At 44.0% G+C, this 23,810-nt stretch overlaps 1 protein-coding gene across 4 annotated transcripts in view; it reads right to left on the reverse strand.

Annotated features, from left to right (window-relative positions):
* Positions 1–23,810, reverse strand: part of LOC144781713 (putative palmitoyltransferase ZDHHC24) — a 385,661-nt gene that overhangs the window by 108,772 nt on the left and 253,079 nt on the right. For all 4 annotated transcript variants that reach the window (XM_078660690.1, XM_078660689.1, XM_078660688.1 and 1 more), the window contains one exon: positions 19,262–19,539. In XM_078660690.1, coding sequence (XP_078516816.1) covers positions 19,262–19,539 — 278 coding nt within the window. The remainder of the gene's footprint in view (positions 1–19,261; positions 19,540–23,810) is intronic.

Genomic DNA, 23,810 nt, shown 5'->3' on the forward strand with positions numbered 1-23,810 from the left:
TGAGGAGGAAGAGCGATGTTTATAGATTGCGCCATTACAGACCAGCAGCCAAAACAATATGAATACCAAGCACAGGGAGTTCAGTGTCGCAACGAAAGTACAATTCTTTTGGACTTTGACTAGTAAAAAGATTCAGCGCTGCACTTCCTAGCGTTAGGAGTAATCACCAAATGTTAATAAATATCGTATCATTCTTATGAACTTTGACCAGTAAAAATGTTCGGCGCTGCACTTCCTAGCGTTAATGTTAATGAATAACGTGCTTACTTGTGTGGAAACGTTGCGTGCCAACGACTTTAACTTGAAATGAACCACTCGAGCGAACTGCTCGCATCGGACTGATGAACTGCACAGATCGGACTGAGGAAGTAAACAAAGATGGCCGCCAGCGTATGTTGTCACGAAGGTCACGTTAATGACCTTGCGTAGACACCACGCAACAACCGGAGGTCCGTGCAGTAGTGCGCAGTCAATGCGCGAGACTCAGCTCGAGACTCCGCTCGTGGAAGCAGATCCAGCAAGACCGTTGCTATGGCCACGCGGGACACACACAAGTGACGTTCAACTCCGTTGCTACGCACCTCAGGCTTGTGACGCTGTGGGTAGCAACCACGGAGGCAAAGAACAAAAACGCTGTTTTAGGAAGTTGAATCCATAAAATCTCGACATCAGACGGTTGCAGAAGGAGAAGACATCGAGAACTCAAAGCGCTGACACTCGTGGATTCGTCGAGGAACGGATCGCTGTTGTAGGATAATCTTTTCTTAGGCTGTAGCAAACATTTGGCCAGATGCTCCCATCCTGAAGTCGCCAAAATGTTGTATAAAGAAAGAAGACTCCAAATCCGGTAAGATTGCAGGTAAGCAGTTTAATACAGCAGACAGAAAAGTAACAGGACCGTAACCTCATCTGGCCAGGTAGTAACTGCCACAGAATGGAATGGCAGACAGTGACACAGAGAGAACTATGCAAGCAGTCTAGAAGGTTGGAGCCAGAGCATGCAGGGAGAGGACAGATAGGGAAAAGCTATGTACAACAACTTCCTGCATAACATTGTCTTTGGACATAGCTTCAATCCAATCAGCACGAGAAAAGGAACTCTCACTCAGGGAAAGCACGTCATCAATCCAAGCAATATTTTCCTTCATATCGTCAAGATTGAGATCAGCATTCATACTAGACGGAACAGCTAGTCTAGACAAACAATCCGCCTGAAAGTTCCTCCAACCAGAAATGTGAGAAATGTCAAAGTGATACTCTTGGAGTTTAGAAGCTAATCTCGCCAACCTTGGAGAACAACAAGATGCACCACCTGGGGAAAGAATCCGGATTAGTGGCTTGTGATCAGTCTTTAGGTTGAAACGTATACCCCACAGATAAGGTCGAAAATGGTGGACACCCCATGCAGCCGCCAAGGCCTCTCTCTCAATGACAGAGTAATTCTGTTCGCACTGAGAAAGAGTGCGCGAAGCAAACGCAATCGGCCTCTCACCATCTTTATGCCTTTGTAACAAAACTGCACCAAGTCCACGTGCACTGGCATCTACCAACAAAGTGGAAACTTTGTTTGTATCAAAAGGTGCAAGTACTTTTGCTTTACAAATGTCTTCTTTGATACTATTGAAGCACATATCAAGCTCAGGTCCCCAAGAAAACTTGCAACCTTTTTTTAACAAAGCTCTCAAAGGCAAGGTTTTCTCAGAAAATTTTTCCACAAATTTGGAGTAATATTCAATCAATCCCATGAATGACCGTAATTGGTCTTTATCACTCGGGCAAGGGGCAGAACGTATTGCACAAAGGAGATCTTTCTTTGGTTTTACGCCGTTTGCCGAAATTTCATGACCCAAGTATTCAATGTTTTGAACAAGAAAAGAGCACTTCTCCTTACGTAAAGTAAGACCAGTGTCCCAAATTCTATGTAAAACATTTTTAAGAACAAGATTGTGATCGGCCACTGAATTTCCAAAAACCAAGATGTCATCTTGAAAGAACACTACGTTCTTTAACCCCTTAAAGATTTCACTGACCAGCCTTTGGAATACACTCGCTGCTGATATCAAACCAAAGGGAAGACGAGTGAATTGGAAGATCCCCTCCGGAGTGATAAATGCAGTGAGATGTTTTGAGGACTCGTGGAGTTTGACCTGATGGTATGCACTCTTCAGGTCAAGCTTAGAGAAGTATTTGGCTCCCTGAAGAGTGGAAACCATCTCAGCAATATTGGGTAATGGAAATGTATCCGCAACTACACACCTATTCAATGCCCTAAGGTCAACACAGAACCTTAATTTTCCGTCTGATTTTTTAGAAATGACCACAGGAGAAACCCAAGCTGATGCCTCCGTTGGTTCTATCACTCCAGATTGAAGCATTTCCTCAATCAGGACTTTTACTTCATTTCGAATGGAAATGGGGATTCTCCTTACACGATGTTGCACAGGCAAACTGTTCTTCTTCGTTTAATGAGGTGAGTATAGCCTCGCAGTTCACCCAGCTCGTCTTTAAATACAGACCTGAATTCATTTAGAATGCAATCTATTGAATCGTCTTCTACAACCATAATCTGATTCTTCGCTCTAGGATTAATGACTATATAGAGATCGTATTGATGTACCCAACCCAGTATGGGAGGGCCATCAATGGAGACATATATTTTGCCAATTGTAGATCTCTTCTCAAAGACAATTTCAGATTCAAAGAAACCAAGGATTTCAATCTTTTGACCATTGAAACCTTTTGGAGATATATCGCTCTCTTCTAAGTTTAAACCCTCCCAGAATGTGTCAAAAGTGGACTTAGGAATAATTGTGTGACGTGATCCTGTGTCCACCATCAAGGATACTTCGTGAGAGTCAATCTTGAAAATGGCTTTCGGTCTGTTTTGCCTTGGATCATCGCTTATGACATCAACTTCATCGATGACATGCATCGGTTACAATGTCATTATTATAGTCATCTACAGTAGCTACTCTTTGTTTGGATTTTGTTTTACACATTTTTGAGAAATGTCCGACTTTACCACATTTCAAACACTCTTTGTTGGCAGCAAAGCAAAACCTTGCGTCTGATGAATGGCTATTACTACCACATCTGTTGCAATATTTATTCATTGTGAAGGATTTTTTTTACTGGAGGTCTGGGCCTATTTTTGACCACAGCGACACTGTCTCCACTGCAATGTTCACATTCCACCAAATTTTTCCTATCGGAGACAACAGAAATTTCTTGTTGAGAACACGACTTGTGTGAGTCTAGGACTTTTATGCATTTGTTGGATTCTTCAATGACTTTAGCCAGGTCAATCGCATCTTTTAAAGAAGGGTTCTTGGCAGCCCATAACCTCTCTTGTATCTTTTTATTTGAGCACTGAACTATAAGCTGATCCCTTATAAGTTCATCGTTCATAGGACCGAATTTGCATTCTACAGATAATTCTCTAAGTCGAGCTACAAAGTCATCAATTGTTTCTGAATCCTTTTGGTGTTGTGTATAAAACTTATAGCGGTTCATAACCAAATTTTCTTCTTTTGAGAATCTGATTTCAAGCCTTGCAACCGCTTCTTTAAATTCATCTGGCATTTCCTGACCATTAGCTCTCAAAACTATTGGCAAAAATCTGAAAACTCTCTGTCCTTCTTTACCAAGGGTACTTAAAAGTATGGATTTTTTCCTTTTTGCAGAGAATTCCTGTCCGTCTAGTGCCTCGAGATAGTTGTCAAACATTATGTACCAATCTTCCCAAGGAATTTCTGGGATACCAGGCTCAGGTAAGAATTGAGGTAAGGTTACTATAATTTGTTGTGCCATGTTTAGAGCTGATAAATAGTGTATATAAAAAATTTTTTTTTATTTTTTTATTGATAAAAGTAGCACAACTGTTAATAATTGTTATTATATTGTGAACATACCCCTTATTTGTTTAAATTCGTTGGAATTCTTCTTTTCGATATCCAAAGGTGTACCAGGACGAAGATTGCAGTACTGTTGCTGTTTTGTTATTTCCTTCGTGTTTGAGGTACTTTAAAATGGCCGCCGCGGAAATAATAATGAAAACGAGGCTTGGGAGGTGTAGGATTGAGAGCTAAAATGGCCGCCGCAATTGCAGTATCCAAAACGAGGTTTGAATTCTATCCAATCGAGGGTTGGAACGCATGTATCGTCAGCAAAGGAAGCGTCCATCTCCTTGGAGATTCCAACAATGAGGAGATTGACGTCGGGGATAGCGCGGTTGCTTAGCGACAGATTTCGTTGTCAATGTCTTCGCAATGCGCTCGCGCTATATTCAAATTTACTCACGATTTGAAGTAAATGAGCACCTTTTGGCAGAGTTGGTATTCACTCGCAGAATACAAAAGATGTCGAAACTTGCTGACGATGGGTTCTTTTACTTTGAAGATCCTATGCTGTATACTGCTCCACTCACGGAAACGATGTCTTGGATTGGGCATCAAAGATCATCTCAAGTCTCAAATTGTTCGCCGACCAGCTTTACAATGTCGCCAAAAATGTAGTAAATCGCTGGGAGACTGCATGAGTGGTAGAGCAGGTTTATTTCAAGAGAAGTACAGCAGGCATCTTCATACAAGCTGGCCAGGCACAAACTGTCTCCACCTAGAACACTAGGAAGAGCAGAGCCATCTACATTCTGGAATCTATGACATAGGTAAGATGCAGGGTGAGACATAGAAACAAAGATAGGATAATTATACAACACATGCATTAATGCAGAGGGAGGGGATGTGGTCCGTCAGCATAGACGCCCGACGCTGGAGACCAGGGTACGATCCTCGGGGTCGCGTATACATCCTGTGATTCTAGGGCAATTCACTTAATCTCTCGGTGCCTGAATTTGTAATGTAAATACTGGCCAAAAAAGTGCAGGGAAAGGATAAGTCAAATTATTTAACGTTGCAACCACAAGTAACGGTGTATGCTTTTAATCCCCGCAGTTGGTAATTCAACCACAAGGTCACAGCAGGGAAATACTAGAATCACATTTGGCTGTTCGTTTTACTTTGAACTATTGGGTCTGCTTGACAAATATACTCTGTCCTGATTCACTGACACAGTAGCAAATGGTGCTACTTAATGGGGCAAATGTTATGATGGCATTGTTTACTTATTGTCATAGTTGATATTGCTACAAGGGGCCACTGGTCGCCTCTCTTGTCTGCTAGTTACGATCAAATATAGCATTAAACAACAATAACCAGCCAAGCTTGGGAGAAGGGCCTGTACTATGTGGCTAGATGTATTGCAGCGCCAGATGTCGCTTAGGGGACAAATAGGGGAGGTAGTAGTGCTCCAACCTTCCCTAGCTATCAATTTGTGTCTTGCACCCACATTTACATTTACATTGATACTTTCTGCAAGATGAAAACAATGTTGGGCTAGGTGAAATTTGCCGGTCTTTTCACCTGTAACAGTAAGAATAGGTCAGCGTTGTCCTTATCCTGGATATACTGGTGGCATCGACCATTGATGCTCCCAGAAGCCTGGCTTCGCAATCATTGCAGGGAATTACGAGCAGCACTGATTTGGGAAAACTGAATGTTCAATGATGCTGCTTGCAAAAACTAAAGTGAAAGGTTTCCTTTAGGGGGCTTGTGAGTTACCTCATTTTATGTTTCCACTGTGTGGTATTAGTGGAATACCAGACGTAGCTAGCTACCTCTTTATTGTATAGACTATTCAATGAGTGGGTCTGTTCGGAGTGTGGCGGGCCCACGTAGGTTCTCCATGCTGATGCCCTCTTTCTTGGGTTCCTCCTTGCGAGTAACGTGTGTTTAAGTGTAGGGCTTGACAATGGTGTGAAAGCCAGTTTCCTAGGTTGCGCGGCACACAGTGCTCTATACACAAGAAAAGGTTGGCGATAGTTGGAGGGGTTGTCTCTACTTGCAGGTTAGGGGTACATTTGACGGAGTCAGGGAATGCCCTATTGATAGGGAATAAACTAGCAGGGGTAGAGGGTTTTAATTAGGAGGTATGACCTTTCAGTGTAGGCGGTTGGGGGGGCCAGATAGTCGGTCAACTATGCTGGCCTGTGGCGGTAAGGTCATAATCGGTGAGCAGCAATTTAAGGTCCTTAGGTGGGGGCGGCCCCATTCACGAAAGGGGTCGCCCAGGGGGAGGGGCCACTGGTCTCTCCCAGAACTTCAGGGGCAGGATATCCGCTTGCTTGGGTGCGGGGGAGGGGAGTCAACGCTTTCCTCAGGCTGGTAGCCACCCCTCACATACACTATGACGCTAAGGCGCGAGTGTAAGGGCCCTCCTGTTATGGTTAAATGGAGTTCACGGAGCACACGAGGGTAAACGGGCCCTCGACGCGCATGCGCATCTCGGACGAGCGTAGCTGGGTAAAAGGATCTGACACCGGTTAGCGACCTTGCCGTAGGACCAGAAATTATTAAAAATGCAAATTTAATTTCAGGATGTTAGATTCGGTTAGGAACCATGCCGTATTAGCTACTTGTTAAGGTTAGCCCAGGTTTCCATGCTCAGTTTGTGTGACTGTGATTTCTGCTCTTCGCTGTATGAATAAAGTTGATACTGTGTGATATGGGGTGCCTTCAAGTGAATTGATGCCACTAGCCCCTAAAACACTTTTCTCTAGAGCCAGTTATCTTTCTAAGTGTTTCTTGCTACCTGCTGTCAAATTCTTCAGCAGCTGGTCGCCCACGCAGTATAAGCGGACTGGCAGCACCCCCATACCCTCTCCCCCTCCACCCTCTTGCAAACATCAGCCACTGAGCGAAACTTCTTTAAATAAAAGTGTTTCACTGACAGACTTTCGACTTCCATGGGGCATGAGGAGGTGGAGAGATGACCTCAGTTCTTATGAAATGGGCACATAAACAAACAGTGTCCGCTGCAGAGTTTTAATTACGCACTGTCTTGAGAGTTTGAGGCACATGGCTACTCCGAAAAGGGAGATGTGTGGGAGAATGGCTCTCACTGGGCCAACACTCTGTTTTAGCAACTCACTTTAAGGCCCGGTAGGCCGCTCACAACGTTAACGCTCTAAGTGCATCTTGTTACCTGTTATTTCTAGAAATCAGATGTGCGTCAGCCAATGGAAGAGCTGAGGTAAGAGACTAAGAAAGAACAGTGTGAGGGTGTGAGGAGAGTGGGCTGTAGTTCCGGGGGCGGATTCTGCCTCCCTCAAGCATGAAAGCACAAGGAGCAGTGTTGCCAGATTTTGAGACCCGTCCCAAACCCAAAGCCGCTCAAGTATAAGCCCGAATTCAGCCCAACGTAGACCAGTGTCAGCCCAAAAACCAGCCAAAAGTTACAAGTCTCAAATTATACAGAAATAGTCATCAGAAACCATTTTAATGACAAATGTAAATTCTATTCAATATGCAGATAGTGGGAGGGAGTTAACTGGGCACCTGTCTTAATGCTACTCATTTTCAAAACCAGTCCTCACTGTGGACAGCTTGTTGATCACAGCAAAAATTAATACACCCTAATGGAATACCCCTCATACTTTCTCAACTTTCCAAGTCGGACTCAAGTTTGTGACAAGCAGACAAGTTTTCCCCTTTGCATTTTACACTAAAAGTAATGTTAATCCAAATAAAATGTCACTCAAAAACTTGCAAAGTTAACATTTGCTAAATTTGTTTATTTAAGGAGTTTTATGTAGTGCTGGCCAGACCCTAGGGTATCGGAGCGCTTTACAACAGATTATAATATATTATAATGCAGGAAAACAAAAATCAGGCATAGGTATACAAATTGGTTCATATCGTCCCGGCGTGTCATGTTCCAACTCTAGGTAAGGCAGTCCTGGGAGCCACGCACCCTGTCATGAACGGAAACCAATTACAGGGAGGAGGGGTACCAAGTTGGGGGGGGGGGGCGTAAGGGGCACTGCTGGTGAGAAAGTTGCAAGGTGCTGCAGAAAGTCACCAAGTGTCCAACAGCGACGGTTAACTGTTTGGGAAGGCGCGGTTGAGGAAGATGTCTTTTAGGAGTTTTTTACATTTTTTACAAAGGACGGGATAGTTCTAATGTGTGCTGGGATGAAATTCCAGATTTTGGGTGTGTTTCCAGCGAAGGATCGTGCGGCGGTGTTTTGTTTGTGTGTTTTCATGGGGATGAGCAGTAGGGAGTTGGAGCTCCTGAGGTTCCTTGTCTGACTGGCGTTATTGAGTTTGGAAGACAGGTATTCCGGTTTCCCTGTGTGGAGGGCTTTGAGTGTGAGACAGGCAGTTCTGAAGCTGGCACGCATCTCAACTGGGAGCCATTTTAATTCTTTGAGTGCAGGTGCAATGTGCTCAAATTTCCTGACTCCGGTGACCATTTTGGCTGCTGCGCTTGAAGAAGTTTTGAGGGGACCCAGGTGGGGTTTCGCTGTACCAGTGAGGATAGCATTTCATAATCAAGTCTGCATATCAGCAAGGATTGGGTGGCTTGTATGAGGTCTTTGGGTGTGATGAAGGGTTTTATTTTGTTCAGAAGCTTCAGATTGAGGAAGGCACTTTTCGTGGAATTCTTGATGTGTCTGTCCATGTCCAGTTTAGGGTCTAGTGCGATTCCTAAAGATTTTATCGAGTTGGCCGGGGTGAGATTACCGTTGGGAGCATTGATTGCTTTGATCCATTCCAATGGTTTGGGGATTTTCTTCTTTTTTGGAGATGAGGAGTATTTGGGTTTTGTCTTGGTTGAGTTTGAGGGGGTTTATTGCTAGCCAGTGTTGGACCTCTTTGAGAGTGTTGTTTAGTCTCTGAATATCTTCAAAGGAAAAGGTTTCCAGATAGATCTGGGTGTCGTCTGCATAGAGATGGAAGGTGGTGTTGGCTTTTTTAAGTATGAAGGTGAGGGGTTCCTTATAAATGTTGAACAGTTGAGGGGAGAGCACTGATCCTTGTGGGACACCTCTGTTGACGGAGTGTGAGTCGGATGTGAAGGATTTGAGTTTTATTTTTTGGGAGCGCTTTTGAAAGAAGGAGGAGAACCATTGTAAGACCACCTCGTCAGCACCTGCTCTGTCTTGCAGAGCCTTGATGAGTAGATTGTGATCCACTGTGTCAAAGGCTGCCGATGAGTCCAGGAGAATGAGTAGGCAGCATTTGTCGGTATCTAGAGATTTGTGCATGTCGTCCACGATGTTTAGGATCGCGGTCTCGGTAAATGTAGCCTTTGCCGAATCCCGATTGGTGGGGATATAGAAGGTTAAGGTTGTCAATGTGCTGCGTTAGTTGTGAAAAAATGCATTTTTCAAGGATTTTAGCAAGGAGGGGGAGGTTGGAAACTGGTCTGAAGTTGTTCAAGTCATTGGTGTCAAGGCCGGGTGTTTTCAGGAGAGGTGTGACTTGGCCGACTTTGAGGCAGTCAGGAATGATGATGGAACTCAAGGTGCTGTTTATGATCTTGCACCAGAACGGAGCTATGGAGAGTTGCAGTTTTTTGGTCAGTTGGGTGGGTAAAGGGTCAAGTGCATGAGATGTGGGTTTGGAGGTGGCGATCGGTTTGAGAATCTCGTTTTCAGGTACAGGGTTGAAGGATTTCAAGGATTTTGCAAAGTATTTGCATGTGTTGGCATCAGTTTCTGGGGGAGGGTTAGTGCATGAGGGGTTAGGGTTGATATAAAGTGAGAGCTCAATCTTGGAGATTTTGTCTTTAAAGAAGTTGGCGACGTTGTCGCTTAGGTCTTTGGATTCTTGGCCAAGGGCAGCTGAGGGCTTGGATGTTTTTTATCTGATGATGTTGAATAGTTCTTTCGGTCTATTTATCGCAGAGTCGAGGGTGGTGCAGAAGAAGGTGTTTTTTTTGTTAATAATGTGCTTTTTGTATTTCCTTCGGGTTTCCTTGAGTTGCTCGAGGAGGAAATTGGAGGGGTTGTTCCTTCATAGTCATTCTGCGGCTCTTAGTTGTCTTCTTTCCGCATTGATGTCAGAGTTGAACCATGATCTGGACGGAATGTTCCTGTTTTTTTTTAGTTTCAGGGGGGCTACTTGATCAAGGATGGAGGTCATAGTAGAGTCATAGTGAGTGGTAAGTTCCGTTGTAGAAAGATCGTCCGAGGCGGTAGGCAGGAGCGAGCATAACCGTCTTTCAAAGTCGTCCATGGAGATCTGTCTAAGATTTCTCGCTCGTCCATTTGAGGGTGTCTTGGGTGGGGGGGGTTGAAGTTTAACTGGTTGATTGATCATTTAACATCCAGAATGCTCTTTTTCCTTGTACATATGCCCCTGGTAAGAAAACTCTGGAGGATAATGTATTTTCTGGAGGGATCCATGTTTTGTTTAGTCCCAGTTTTTCATTTATAGATAAAGGCTAATTTAAGGGGCCATGGGGCATCCTTTTGATAGAGTGGCCTGCAACCTCACACTTAAATGCAAATGCAACGGAGGGAAACACATGCACGCATCTTGTTATCTCTTCACAGATACTTAAGAGAGGCATGCTTTCGACTTTTTCAGTCCCTTTATGTAAGAGCATGAACTGTAAGAATGTCAGATGTGTTAGTCTGTCCCAGTATTTTACACACAACTTAAATAGCACTATTTTATTTCTTTTATAGCGCTACTCAGCCAAATGCAGGGTGTCAGAGTGCTTTACATAACATGCACATTGAAAATAAATCATGTAATGTGTAAATCAATGTACAAGAAGTGTTGCATGACTCAGTGAGGGTTAAAAGATGTAGCAGTCACATATCCTACATAGCTCGCTGTGCTATATTAAAAGGCTTACTAATTATGAACTACAAGTGACAAAAGGATCTGTGTTCAAGGCAGTTGCCCACTTACCAAAACATCTATCATCTCCATATTACATGATGTGTTTTGCAGGAGACACATTTAAGTTCTATACTACTTTGATTTAGATCTGGGACTACACAAAACCAAGATCTCTTCAACAAATACGTTACCCTCCAGAGCTATCTCACCAATTATTATTTCCTGATATTTACTGGGCACCTCTGCAAAAGATGTCTTAATCCCATAAAATATTTGAAAACGCAGACTTTGCAACCCTAAAGCAAAATGTGTTAAATCTCATAATGCGCTTAATGCACTCATGATATACAAATGTGTGGGATCTTATCTGATGTTACTTCTTGTGATGTCACTTAGTGTGATGCCACACATTGCGACATCATGGGCTATGATGGCAAGCGCCATGATGTCACTTGCATACTGACTAACTACGTTAATGACCCCCCCCCTCTATGTGCTGAAGCTGCAAGAAACTCCATAGCTTCAAGGCCTTCCATTTTAGGAAGGAATAATTTTACCAAAACACGAAACCTGCTTTGAAAACTTTTTTTCTAAAAACTACCACCCAATAATTTCGAAAGTAAAAAAATTACATTTACATATTTTTCCCTTTAATGAGTTAGCATAAGTAACACACTGCGTCCACCATGGAAAAAGACACTATAAAAAACACAGGGAAGGCAGTTCCATGCTTTCTCATCCTTCGCCTTCAGGTAACTTCATATGTGGTGTCCTTCCAACTCTCACTCACAACGAAAAACGGGACCGGAGAGATACATTACACAGGCACCTTGAAGTTTAAGGCACCCTGAAGTTAATTTAACAAATATGAGGTTGGCTGCACCCGGTCAGGAACGCATTGGTCAGTGCACACACCCTCTGTGGCATAAACTTCAACAACCAGTTCCTACTGCTGCTGTATAGCCTGGACAGAGAGGTAAAAATTAAATTTCACTTACTTAAATTAGGGCAGGGGGCGTGCTTCTCACCAGCAGTGATGGGTCTCTTTCGATCAGATTCTCAACCTATTTAAGGGAAGGCTGGGGCCAAGCCATGCTTGCGGGGCCACAGCAGCACACAGGCCAGGCCCAGTGCAGGCAGGCCGGTCTCTGAGTCCGACTACGACTGACACTGCATGTGCATGACTAGTACTCCATTCCCTCGGTCCGTCCAGAGAGTAAGTATCCAGTCGGGGGTCTCAAAGCGGGAGGACTCCGAGTAAATGGAGGGACAAGACTGTGTTGCAGCAGTAATACATTGACCATCAGAGCAGCTGACACTCACAGTGCGTCCCATGTGGGCCGAGAGAGAGCATGGTGTGCGTCACCGCTTGCCTAAAAAGCACCGTGCGGGTGCTGGCCAAAAATGATGCCCAGGGCCGTCATTGGTAACGCTTTCGCATGCTACAAGACTGACGGCCCTGGGGATCCACATACACTAGTATCGCCGGCCCACACCACACACCGCTTTAGACCTTGACTGGTGAATTGAGTTTGTATACAGAGCGCGCAGCGTCGAATTGCGTAAAATAGTTGAGGCTTCTACTGATACTTTTTAAAAATCCCGTTTTGTATTTTGTTTAATAATAATTTGCGCTTCCTCCCCTGTTTTTAAACACAGCCCACTTGCCTGCACTGTAATAGTTTCTCACCGCTTTTTCGGCGGGCCCTCACTCGAAGTTTCCCATTTTGGCTGACATATTGAGGGAGGGAAGGACGCCTGGCGGCGCCATCTTTGTTCACGGTCTAGTTGTATGAAGGACGCTAGACCCTATTTAAGGTGAGGAAATTGAGCCGACCAGTCTTTAGACCTTGACTGGTGAATTGAGTTTGTATACAGAGCGCGCAGCATCGAATTGCGTAAAATAGTTGAGGCTTCTACTGATACTTTTTAAAAATCCCGTTTTGTATTTTGTTTAATAATAATTTCCGCTTCCTCCCCTGTTTTTAAACACAGCCCACTTGCCTGCACTGTAATAGTTTCTCACCGCTTTTTCGGCGGGCCCTCACTCCAAGTTTCCCATTTTGGCTGACATATTGAGGGAGGGAAGGACGCCTGGCGGCGCCATCTTGGTTCACGGTCTAGTTGTCTGAAGGACGCTAGACCCTATTTAAGGTGAGGAAATTGAGCCGACCAGTCTTTAGACCTTGACTGGTGAATTGAGTTTGTATACAGAGCGCGCAGCGTCGAATTGCGTAAAATAGTTGAGGCTTCTACTGATACTTTTTAAAAATCCCGTTTTGTATTTTGTTTAATAATAATTTGCGCTTCCTCCCCTGTTTTTAAACACAGCCCTCTTGCCTGCACTGTAATAGTTTCTCACCACTTTTTCGGCGGGCCCTCACTCCAAGTTTACCATTTTGGCTGACATATTGAGGGAGGGAAGGACGCCTGGCGGCGCCATCTTGGTCCACGGTCTAGTTGTCTGAAGGACGCTAGACCCTTATTTAACACGGGCATGCTTACGCGCAGCGGTCACGCGCAGCGGGCTCGCCGGACTCTCGCCGGAGTCACGCCAGAGTCACGCCAGAGTCCAGCCCGTCTGCGCCCGTCTGCGCCCATCCGCGTTCGATCGAGGTCAGGGGCCAGGCCTTCTGGCCGGCGACAGGTATACTCATCTAAAGACCTGCTAGATCTGGATTCGGGTAGGCATATTTTAGACCCCACTATGGTGACTAGACTAGATGACTTGAATATTTTCCGACCTTGTAGGGGTCGTTTTGGACCAGTCCCTTTCTCCTTGAAAGTAACCTGCTTAAACACTAGGTCTCTTCAAAGGCACCATTTTGAAATCTTTACTCTCCTCCAAGATGAGGCTATTGATATGTTAACTCTTACGGAGACATGGTTGGGCGAAAATTCCCTGCCAGACATTATAGCTGCCCTTCCCAGTAATTATGATGCGGTATGGCATAACCGCACGGAAAATGCCGGGGTGGGGGGGTAGCAATCCTGTTTAAGAAAAACCTAAAAGCTGTCAAAATTGTTGCTGAGACCATAGAACTAGCTGAGATACTTGGAGTAAAGATCGCTTTGAATAACTCATGTCTAGTGATCCTTACCGTCTATCGTCCTCCAAACTCCACTTCAGTCTTCAATGATTTATTTGCCCCGATCATGTCTGATCTATGTACTAGATACCAAAAAATGGTCGTGACTGGGGATTTCAATATGCATTGGGATAAAGCCCAGAAAGACCTGCCAGCTAGACATCTGGAGAATACTATGGCCTCACTGGGTATTAGACAGCTTGTGGATGCCCCCACTCATGTTAAGGGGCACATCTTGGACCTTATCTGGACATCAGACCCTAGGGTAAACCTAGTGGACATTGTACCATGTATTTGGTCGGACCACTATCTGGTGAACTGTGAGATCCCTATAGCAAGCTATTTGTCCCAAAAACCTCCTAAATTGAAGAAGGTCCGGCAATGGGCAAAAGTGGATTCACAATCCTTGACCTGCAGCCTTTCTGATCGGGTCCTAACTTTAGTCTCAAATGGAGACCTAGAACAGGACTATAAGGATATAATGCAGAATCTGAGCCAGGCAATTGACCAGATAGCTCCTGAGAAACTACAAAAAGTAAAAGGAGTAGTAAAAGGTGCTCCATGGTTCACCCCGCTCCTGAGGGACCACAAAAGGGAAACTCCGTTGTCTAGAAAGGACCTGGAGGAGAACCAAAGATGGGACAGACAGGGAACAATACAAAATCTCACTTAAGTCATATAAAAAATTGATTATGGAAACAAAAGCAGATTTTTATGAACCCCGTATAAGCCAAGCTGACAACAAGGAAACGTTCAAAATTTTAACTGAGTTGAGCAAAAAAACAGAAATGACGGAAACAACAATAACTGCGGATAGCTTTCAAAGCTTCTTTCTTGAGAAAGTGGAGATTATTCTCTCTGAGATCAAGAATAGTGCCCTGAAGGCCCCCTGTCCGTCACAGGAAGCTCAACTCTCCTTCGAAGTATATATTTCTAAGCTTCCTGTGCTGGACGCAGCTTATGAACAATACAAAGTCAGGCTCCCCAACGGACCCGTGTCCCCCTAGGGTCTTTCGTTTGGCGCGCCCTATCCTGGAAGATCATATTATCTCCCTTCTTAACAGCTCAATGGAGACCGGCCATCTACCATCAAGTTTTAAGGAGGCACGTGTTAAGCCTCTGTTAAAAAAGCCCGGAGCCGACCCGGCCATTTTAAAAAACTATAGGCCGATATCCCAACTGCCCTTTCTGTCCAAGATTCTAGAGCAACATGTGCTGAGGTCCCTTTCCTCTTTCCTGGAATCACACCATCTTCTCCAGGAGCGTCAGGCGGGGTTCTGTGCACATCACAGCACCGAGTTGGTGATGCTCTCGGTGCTGGATGAGCTGAGAGGTATGGCTGACAGTAAGAAACCGAGCGACTTGATACTTTTAGATCTATCGGCGGCGTTCGATACTGTCAGCCATTCCCTGCTATTGGACAGATTGGCTGCTTTTGGGATAAGGGGTCAGGTCCATCAATGGCTCCAATCCTCCTTGACCGGTAGGACCCAGAGGATCCAACTGGGGGACGCTATTTCTGAGGTGGGCATTCTGGAGTGCGGAGTCCCTCAGGGCTCCGCACTATCCCCACTGCTTTTCCACCTTTACCTCCAGCCGCTGATCGACTCGTTAGCTAACATGGGTTGTCGTGTATTTAATTACGCTGACGACACCCAGTTGCTGCTAAGTCTAGACAATACGATCCTGGCACAAACTAGCGCTCAGAATATTCTCAGACATACGGTCAGCTGGATGACGGCAAATCTGCTGAAAATAAATCCCAAAAAAACGGAGGTGTTGGTGGTCTCCACCTTAGCCTCGCCCTGGAGTGACCTTTATTGGCCCCCGGAATTAGGGCCCTTACCGATACCGTGTGACACAGTAAAAAGTCTCGGAATCAAGATTGACAATGAGTTGTCAATGGCCAGTCAGATTTCCTCAGTAGTAGGGATGTGTACTGGCTTGATCAGACAGCTACGAAAGCTGGCCCCTCTCCTTTCCTTCTCCGCACTCTGTATGGTAGTCTCCGCCACCATCGTTTCGAGGCTGGATTATGGGAACGCCATCTATTTAGGTCTGCCTAAAATCTTGATTAATAGATTGCAGGTGGTCCTGAATGATGCGGCGCGTCTGATCTTCAAGGTACCTAGAAGATCCCATGCCTTTCCTTTACTGCTCAAGTTACATTGGCTCCCCATTGAACAGAGGGTGGAGTTTAAGAGCCTGTGCACAGCCCATAAGGCTATCTATGGGCAAGCCCCTACGTACATTAAAGAACGCTTGGAGGTGTATACCCCCAAGCGAGTCTTGAGGTCCGCCGAATCCCAGCTTCTGGTCTGCCCTCGCTACAAGTTAAAAACCAAAGGAGGGAGGTCTTTCTCGGTTATGGTCCCACAGATCTGGAACAATCTACCAGAATCACTTCGGAAAGAAGCGAACCTCCTGTGTTTCAGGAAACTGTTAAAAACCTTTTTATTTAGGGAGGCACTTGACCCAGTTAAATAAGTCATATTACTCGTCCCTGCCTCTCTCTCGCCCTCACTCACTGTTGTTTGTTATCTGGTCCTGAGCGCCTAGAGACCTGTAGGTGAGTTGGCGCTATAAAAAACTAAGTTAACAATAACAATAACAATAACACCGCTATGCTAGGGTGAGCAACATGTGCAAGCAGGTGTGCTTGCACTTACATACACATGTGCTGCTGCTCGCCGGCCGCCACACAAATGGGGGTGAGGGGCTGGGGGCGTGTACATAAATCTATACATAATTCATCATCAACAACACAGAGCGCACAGACTGGTCCTCCAATCAAACCTCAGCAATCAGCGCGCTTTGCGCGCTCATTTGCCAATCTGGACCTTGCCAAACACAGTGCGCAGCTGTGATAGGTACGCCACGGACTCGTCGTGGTTGGCGCTGCTCCAGCCGATATTTTGCGCACACTGGGCTTATATCTGCCAAAAAGTAGCCCCCGCCAAGTATGGGTTTTCCCCACACAAATGGGATACATTTCACCCATTTGTGTGGGAAATAGCCCAATCTGGCAACACTGACAAGGAGAGGAGTGGGAGACAAGACTTTACCATCCCAATACCCTTTAAAAAAAGACCTAAACATTCGAATATACAACCAAAAAGAAGCCCAACTGACAGTGGACATGAAGAGTGCAAAAAAGCTAAATACATACTGTCAACGGAAGTGCAGGTGGCATGGCGCGGGAGGCAGCACTAACCCAACTGTGCCATTAAGAGAAGGTAGGAGGGAGGAATCCTATATTTACATGTAACAGCTATGGCACCAAAGCTGAACACAGGCAAACAGTGACAGCCCAGTAAGCCAAGAAAGACAATCCTCCAAAGAACACATAAAGTACGATAGCAGAATGAGATAGTACTTAGTCCCTGCTGCATGGGAGGAACAGAAGGGAAAAAGGCGGGACCAAGAAGGACTGACCACTCGCAACCACAGATATTTAAAGGACATTGAAACAAACAAATCAAAAGCAGGGGGAAGGCTTCAAACTAGGGGTGGGTGGAATTTGCCTAGTCGCGCTACTCCAAAGTCTGCGAAACGGTAAAAAATCTCCACAAGCACGCAAAAGTTCAGCGAACACGCGGAATTGCTTGTTCCACCCGTTCGCGAATGCTGTTTGCGTGCTCGGGAAGGAATATCTTGCGAACACACATTTTGAAAGCGCGAACAAGCAAACAATTCCGCGAAGCTGGAGATCGTTGAATTTTTGGCAATTCCGCGTTCTCTGCGGAATGTGAAATGATCCAAATTCCGCAAATTCTGCGAGCGGAACGGAATTCACAGGCCAGGCCAACTTTAAACCCACAAGAGAAATTACAACAGGTCTTGAATGCTCATCCTAAAAATGGCCCACACAATGACCTGTCAGACCAGCCCACCGAGCATTGCCTGATTGCCCTTTAGTCCAGTCTGACCCTGGTTTAAGACAATGGCATTATCTGCACAGAGACCAGTTTGCATGCCCAGCTAACTATAAATGAGAATATTCTCTTCCCAGTGAAGACTGATGGGTAATCATGTAAGTAAAAAGAGAATTGCAAAGGGGTGCAACACTGCTATGTTTTCAAAACGCCTCAATCAGCTTTCATGTGAATCTGGCCCTAGATATTGGAAGGTGAAGCTATTAGCAACTTCAGCTGCCCTCATGGCATTTTAGATTCAATAATGGTGGCCAATAACTTTGCTGACGGCCACTAATACGAAGTGCTGATTTGTAGACCGGAAGATTTTGCGCACAAGCATGACTGTTCTTTAAGCAGGATTTCCAATGTATCTACTTAGGGTTGAAAATGCCCAAGTAATGACTTTGATTCTAGTAAGGCTATTTTCTTCTAATTTTGGGGATCATCACTTGTACGTTTTTGTGCAGTGGGAGGAGTCTGTTTCCCTTCATGCATTGTGATTGCACCTAGGAGATGAACATTGCTTGAAATGGGGGAGAGGAACTCCCTTAAAACTGTACTTCAAGTATTTCATTCTGCAGGGCTGGCAGAATTTTCACACAAGCAGCTCATTGTACTAAGTTTGGAATGTTATACTAGTTTTTATCTCATTTAAGTTCTAAAGACTTTATGGAAATCTATCTCTGAACTTTTTGATGATGCTATCTTTCTGTGAACTTTTAATGATGCTGCCATTACGGACATGCTTATATCACAATCACCAATGGCTAGTAATATGTAAAAATGTTGTTTTATATGCTACTGTAAAGCGCTCTGATACCCTGTGTAGGGTCATGTTCGCGCTATAGAACACACTAAAAATAAATAAATCAAGAGTTCTCACTTATTGAGCTTGAAGCTTCATAATGAACGGGATGTTGGCAGGTGCCATGCTCTCTCTACAGCTGCATAATTCACTCTCCAATTCTTTTACACATATGGAGACAGTTGTCCAGGGGCGTAGGTTAATCAGCAAGATTGGGGAAGGGGGGCGTGCTACAGATTTCCTAACAATCGCGCTGGCATATATTGTTAAAATACATTATATGGGGCAGGGCGCATGAGAGGGGCTTAAGGGGCAGGGGAAAGGGAGAGAATGCAGATTGGCAGGGGTACTAAATAAAGGTAACATAGTATTTTGTAAACTTACCAACACTGTTGTATCCTTTCAAAACAAAGAAAGGGAGAGTGTGTGTTCGTTTTTGTCTGTGTGTATATAGGGGAAACCTGACAGACACCTTACCACCCCCCACTGAAAGCACTTGTGCCCAACCATTTACCAGAAAATAAATTGATTAATGGGTGTAACTCGCTAAACAAACCCCCTGAAGCTACTCCCCTGCAGTTGCCCTCCGAATCTTCAAAAAGTTGTCTGGGTCTGAAATAGTGATCTGCAGCTCAGACAGCCACTTCTATGTCCCCAGCCCTAGTAGTAGAATAAAGTGAGTGCAAAAAGCAAATAGTCAGCTTTTTATATTTTTGCAATGTAAGCACAAGTAGTTGAAAAAATAAAGTGCGCTACCTGTCACCAGCATCAACCAGGGCATCAGCAGCAACAAGAAGCTATGAATACTGAGGCCCTCTTGAAGAATGCCCATGAAATTCTCAGCATTAAACACAGTGACGTACAGAAGACCGACCCAGCAGTAGATTAGGAAGCCAATCAGGTACCGGTAGTTGGCATGCCCCTGGCATTGGCCCAGTAGCACACAATGGTGGTCTCTCCGTAGGATGCAAACATTGCAGTTGTAGCAGTGCTTGCAGCGTGGTGGCACATGAGTTTCACAGGAGTAGCAAAATCTGGAAAAGAAACATCTGATCAGCCATGCGTTCTAGTGCGAAAGAGGATCATCACTCACAAAACGTCACGAGAAATCAAAGCTGGTGACTGATAAAAATACTAATAGAAAAACAATCAAAGCATATGAAAGCAACAAACATATGTAGCCATTTGAAATATAAAACTCTAATAAATATATATACACCCTTCTTTAGAATTCTATTATGATGTTCCTAAAAAAACTTTATTTTAAAAGGCACTTTTGTTATATTCTTCATCATAAAATTTGAAAACAATATCACACTGTTGAGCTATTTTCTCTGGGAAGACTCCAGTGCCTACATTTTAGCTTATTTCACAATTGGCGAACCAGTACTTCTACAAAGGCCAGTCAGAAGCCCCCCCACCTACACAAAGTTTTTGGAATCCTTGTATTGTTGAAAACCTAGCGCCTCTTCTCTATTCTACTGTTGAGAATTTACCTTTCTGGGAAGGGAGCGTATTGTTATGTTTTACAAATTTTTTAGATTCCGTAACTGCTTGTGCAAAAAAGAAATCAGGTGTGAAACAGTCCCTTTTAGCCCCTTACCCTCTACGGGCTTTAAACAGAGAAATAAATAAAGTTGTAAGGGGACAATTTTTAAGTTTTACCCAAGAAGCTAAATGTAAGTTGTCTATTCTAAAAAGAAGGAGAGTCAGGCTTAAGGCCCGTTTAAAACGTTCTAAGGAAGATGCCCTCTGGATTCAACTGAGGGAAGCTTCTTATAATCGCCAAACTAAGACCTTTTGGTCCTTAATTGGCAAAGGCTGTGGTACTAGAGCCAGTCCTACGCCCATTGCCATTGAGGAACAGGTGTGGGTTCACTATATCGAGAAGTTGTACAGTAATAATAATTCTTTTGAGTTTAAAATTGAATCTGAGAATGTTTCACCTAAATTAGATTGTCCAACAGTAAAGGAAATTGAATGTGCCATTAAGAATATGCGCTCCTCTGGTGCGATGGGTCCTGACAAAATCCCAATTTCAGTATTAAAAAACCAGAGTGAACTTTGGAGTAAAATACTCTTTCCAGTGTTTGAATTCTGCTTTTTTAGCGGAACAGTCCCCCCCTCCTGGAAAGGAAGCATCATTGTCCCTTTATATAAAAAAGGGGCAAGAGATCTACCACAAAATTATCGTCAAATTGCCTTGCTTGACGCTATTGGTAAGGTGTTTGCAAAATGTGTGCTTTCTTTAATTAATGATTGGGTATCTGAACATAAAATCCTTCCCTTGGAGCAAACTGGTTTCAGACAAAATCATGGAACTTTAGATAACCTGACTGCATTACAAGTTATCAATGAAAAATATGTGAAAGTTCGGGGTGGTCAGGTATATGGTGCTTTTATTGACTTTTCCACCGCTTTTGACAAAGTTGACAGAAATTTGCTGTGGAGAAAGTTATTTAACCTAGGTATGCCTGCATCACTCATTAAGTTAATTCGCGCCTTGTACTCCGACACTTGGTGCAGAGTATTACTTGGAGGTGATCGCGGCGTATCGAGATTAATTTCAACATCTAATGGGTTGAAGCAAGGTTGCCTTTTGGCTCCGTTGCTATTTTCCCTATATACTGTTGATTTACCCACTGCCCTTTCGGCTTCCGCCGGTATTGCCCCGTCCCTGGGGGGTGTTCCAATTGCATGCCTAATGTATGCAGACGACATCCTAATTTTGGATCTCACCCCAAAGGGCCTAAATAATCGGTTGCACGCACTTTCTGAATTTGCTGAAAGTCATTTTTTATCTATAAATACGGCAAAAAGCAAGGTGATTTGTTTTTCTGGTAGAAAGAAGCCTAAATGTTTTAACTTTCCATGGGTTGTGGGGGGGGAAAAACTAGAATGTGTGAACTCTTATACCTTTTTAGGTAAAATTGTCTCTCATACTTTAAGTGACAAACCACACATAGACAATAACTCTCGGAGGGCCATTTCTCAGGGAAAGAGCTTAGTTTCGCTGTATAAAGCCACAGGTAGACGACATTTTTCTATTCTTTTAGATGTCTTCAGAGCGAAAGTTCCTGCCTCCCTGTTATATGGAATTGAGTTAGTTGATCCAAAAAAATGGAGTTTTTTAAACTCTGCAGAAGGAAAAATTCTTCGGAGTTTAATGTGTGTAGGCACAGCAAATTCGACTGCCTCCTTGAGACTGGAATTGGGATTACGTAGCAGCAGGGTACAAGGTCTGGCTAGTATCATACGCTGGGTAGTAGCATTATCTAAAGGTGAACCCAATACCTTAAGAAACCTCATAAAAAATGAATTATTAGGATCTTTTAATGACTTCTCATCGATTGTAAAAAACTTCAGATTTGCTGTGTTACAATTGAAATTAGATGAGGAGACTCTATTTCTATTGTCCCCTCATCAATTAAAAACTGTTTTGAAGTCAGTTTCCTGGGAATTGGGGTTTAGTCTAGATAGAGACTTTTGCCTAGCGAAAAAAGGTTGTACGCCTGTGATTGAATCTTATACCTTGCGGAAAGCTCAACCGTATATGTACTGGAATATTTTCCATGGTGTGAGACGACTGGTGTACTTATTAAGACACAATTTGCTTCCGCTAAAAGTTTTACATGCCAGCTGGTTTGGTGGTTCGGCACGTTGTGATCTTTGCCAATTGTATGATCAAGATCTAGATCACGTCATGTTTGTTTGCCCTGCACTGATGCCTGGCAGGCGTAGATGGTTAAGACTAACTTGCTTACAACTTAACATATTATCTGCATCTTTGTTTAAGGCAGCCTTGATTAACCCGCCTAATGAAATGTTTGCTTTTAAACTGTATAACTTTTTCAAATGTTTTTTGGACCTGTATTAAGTTATTGCAAGTGTTTGTGATGGAAACTTTTTTTATACATTTGTTGTTTTGTATGTATATGTTGTTTTATGTGGACCTCAATAGAGTTCCTTATCATAATAAATAAAACTTGAAACCTACACTTTATGTGCCACGTGGCAAACCTTTAGAAGCGCTTGTAAAGCCTACTAAGTTAACATCGTCAGAGGCACAAATGTAAGGTGCAGAAATGATTATGAATGATTATGATTTATAAACAATACTCGAAGCATTAACATATTTTTTAAAAATAAAATGCAAATGTACTAGCTAAGACTCAAAATATTGTGAAAGAAAAAACTGAGTAAAAGACATATATATTAATAAAAATCTGAGTTTATAAAGCAAGCGGCTACCTCATCAGAGGTGTTCCAGCGCTATGTTGCAGAATTGCAGTGAACGGTAAAAGAGGGTCGATCTAAGGCAGGCTATAGAGCCAGGTTTTTAAGGCCTTATTAAAGGCCTGTTCTGACTCCATCATGCGGAGGTGGAGGGGTATAGTATTCCAAAGGTTTGTAGTTTTCACCGTGAATGCTCTGCCCCCTATCCTGGCCTTAAAAAAGCGGGGAACCCTGAGCAGTACCAGGTGGTTTGATCTCAATGCCCAGTCATGCAGGTATATTTGCAATTTCTGCCTCATGTAGCCCGGCCCTGATCTCTGGTGGCTCTGTAGGCCAAGGAGAGTGCCTTGAACTCGATCCTCCTATTGACAGATAGCCAATGGAGGCGCCGTAAATGAGGGGAAATATTATGGCGAAACTGCACTTTCTTAATTAATCTGGCCACTGTGTTTTCAATCATCTGCAGCCTGCGAATCAGGTAAGTTGGAAGCCCTAGGTAAAGGCTATTAGAATAGACCAGCTGGGAAGTCACCAGTACATGGACCGTAGTCTTCCTGCAGTCCTCCGGCAGGAAGTGAAGACATTTCCTCATCACTCTTAACTTTCAGAAGCATATAGAGGAGATATGATGCACCTGGTACTTACAGGAGAGGTTGTTATCCAATTTGAACCCCAGGTTTCTGGCGGAGTCGACCGGGATAAGTGGTGGGGGATAGGTGGTTGGTTCAGCTCTGAGGGCAACCACAGAATAGAGAATAGTGGTGCCGCCTGGTTGAAGAATAAGATCTCAGTTTTCTCAGTATTTAGCTTCAAGCAATTCTCAATCATCCAGGCCGAGAAGTTTTACATGCATTGCTTAAAATTGAGAAAGGCAGCCTCTGAGTGTTCTTTAAAAGAGAACACAAGCTGAGTATCATCAGCATAGGAGACTACCCTCACACCCCATGTCTCGACCAAGGTCACCAGGGGGGCCAGGTATACATTAAAAAGAAGGGGGCTCAGCGCTGAACCCTACAGACGAGGGGTTTCTCAGAGGATTTTAAGTGTGTTGAAATACCTGCTGCAAATG

Source organism: Lissotriton helveticus, chromosome 9 (genome assembly GCF_964261635.1).
Source record: "Lissotriton helveticus chromosome 9, aLisHel1.1, whole genome shotgun sequence".
Taxonomy (NCBI): domain Eukaryota; kingdom Metazoa; phylum Chordata; class Amphibia; order Caudata; family Salamandridae; genus Lissotriton; species Lissotriton helveticus.